The sequence below is a fragment of the Asparagus officinalis genome, chromosome 5, assembly GCF_001876935.1.
Source record: "Asparagus officinalis chromosome 5, Aspof.V1, whole genome shotgun sequence".
Taxonomy (NCBI): domain Eukaryota; kingdom Viridiplantae; phylum Streptophyta; class Magnoliopsida; order Asparagales; family Asparagaceae; genus Asparagus; species Asparagus officinalis.
In genome coordinates, this window is record NC_033798.1 from 3,418,027 (window position 1) to 3,418,844 (window position 818).

At 41.6% G+C, this 818-nt stretch overlaps 1 protein-coding gene across 1 annotated transcript in view; it reads right to left on the bottom strand.

The window, feature by feature from the left end:
* LOC109842697 (ATP-citrate synthase beta chain protein 1) overlaps positions 1-806 on the bottom strand; it is an 8,788-nt gene extending 7,982 nt beyond the window's left edge. Inside the window, 4 exon segments of the mRNA XM_020411552.1 lie at position 1; positions 3-63; positions 154-272; positions 649-806. The exon segment at position 1 is cut by the window's left edge and continues 26 nt beyond it. Of these exon segments, the coding sequence (XP_020267141.1) occupies position 1; positions 3-63; positions 154-253 (162 nt within the window). The 5' untranslated portion in view covers positions 254-272; positions 649-806.

Sequence of the window (818 nt, forward strand, 5' to 3'; positions counted from 1 at the left end):
ATAGTTTTTGAAACCCTTCAGAACCAGGATTAATGATTCCAGCTACAGAAGGCGTTTCCCTTCCTGCAAATAATATTCAACACGTCCTTTATCATTTATCAAACTTTAACAGTGATTAAATTAGCAATAATCAAATAATTAGCCAGCGCTCACCACAAAGGAAATCAAAATCAAGCATCCGCTGTATAGGGAGTTGCTTGTAATTATAGAACAATGCTTGCGTAGTTTTCGAGAAAAGATTTCCCGTAGCCATGATTTGTAACTGCAATTACCTGAAAGTAGACTTACAATCAATGCATTGGATTTGAGTCACGAAAATCTACAAAATAACTACAAATCAAAAGGAACAGAGACCGGATCTGACGCTGAATCACCATAAACAACTACTATACAACCAATTAAACCACAGATCGAACGAACCAAGTCAATGCAAGCGCGAATCGGATCAAAACGTCTCCAGATTCAAAACAAACCAACAGATCAAAGGCCTGATCTGACTCAAATCCCTCAAGATCACACGAATCTCGGCTCTGGATCCAAATCAGCAGCTCGATCGCATGTCAGAGACAAATTTTCAAACATTTCGAAAGCAAACGCATCAAGAGAGAGTGAGAGAGAGAGGGAGAGAGAGAGAATGAAGGATCTTACCTCAAGCGATCGAAGAGCTCAGATCTCTACGATGGCGAGATCGAGAATCAAGAATCTCACGCTTGATGCTTGAACGAGGACCTATTTATACAGAAAGAAGGGGAAGCGGATGAGCTACTACTCTCTGTAGGCCTTTTTGAGAGGGAGGGAGGGAGGGACAGGGCACAAGC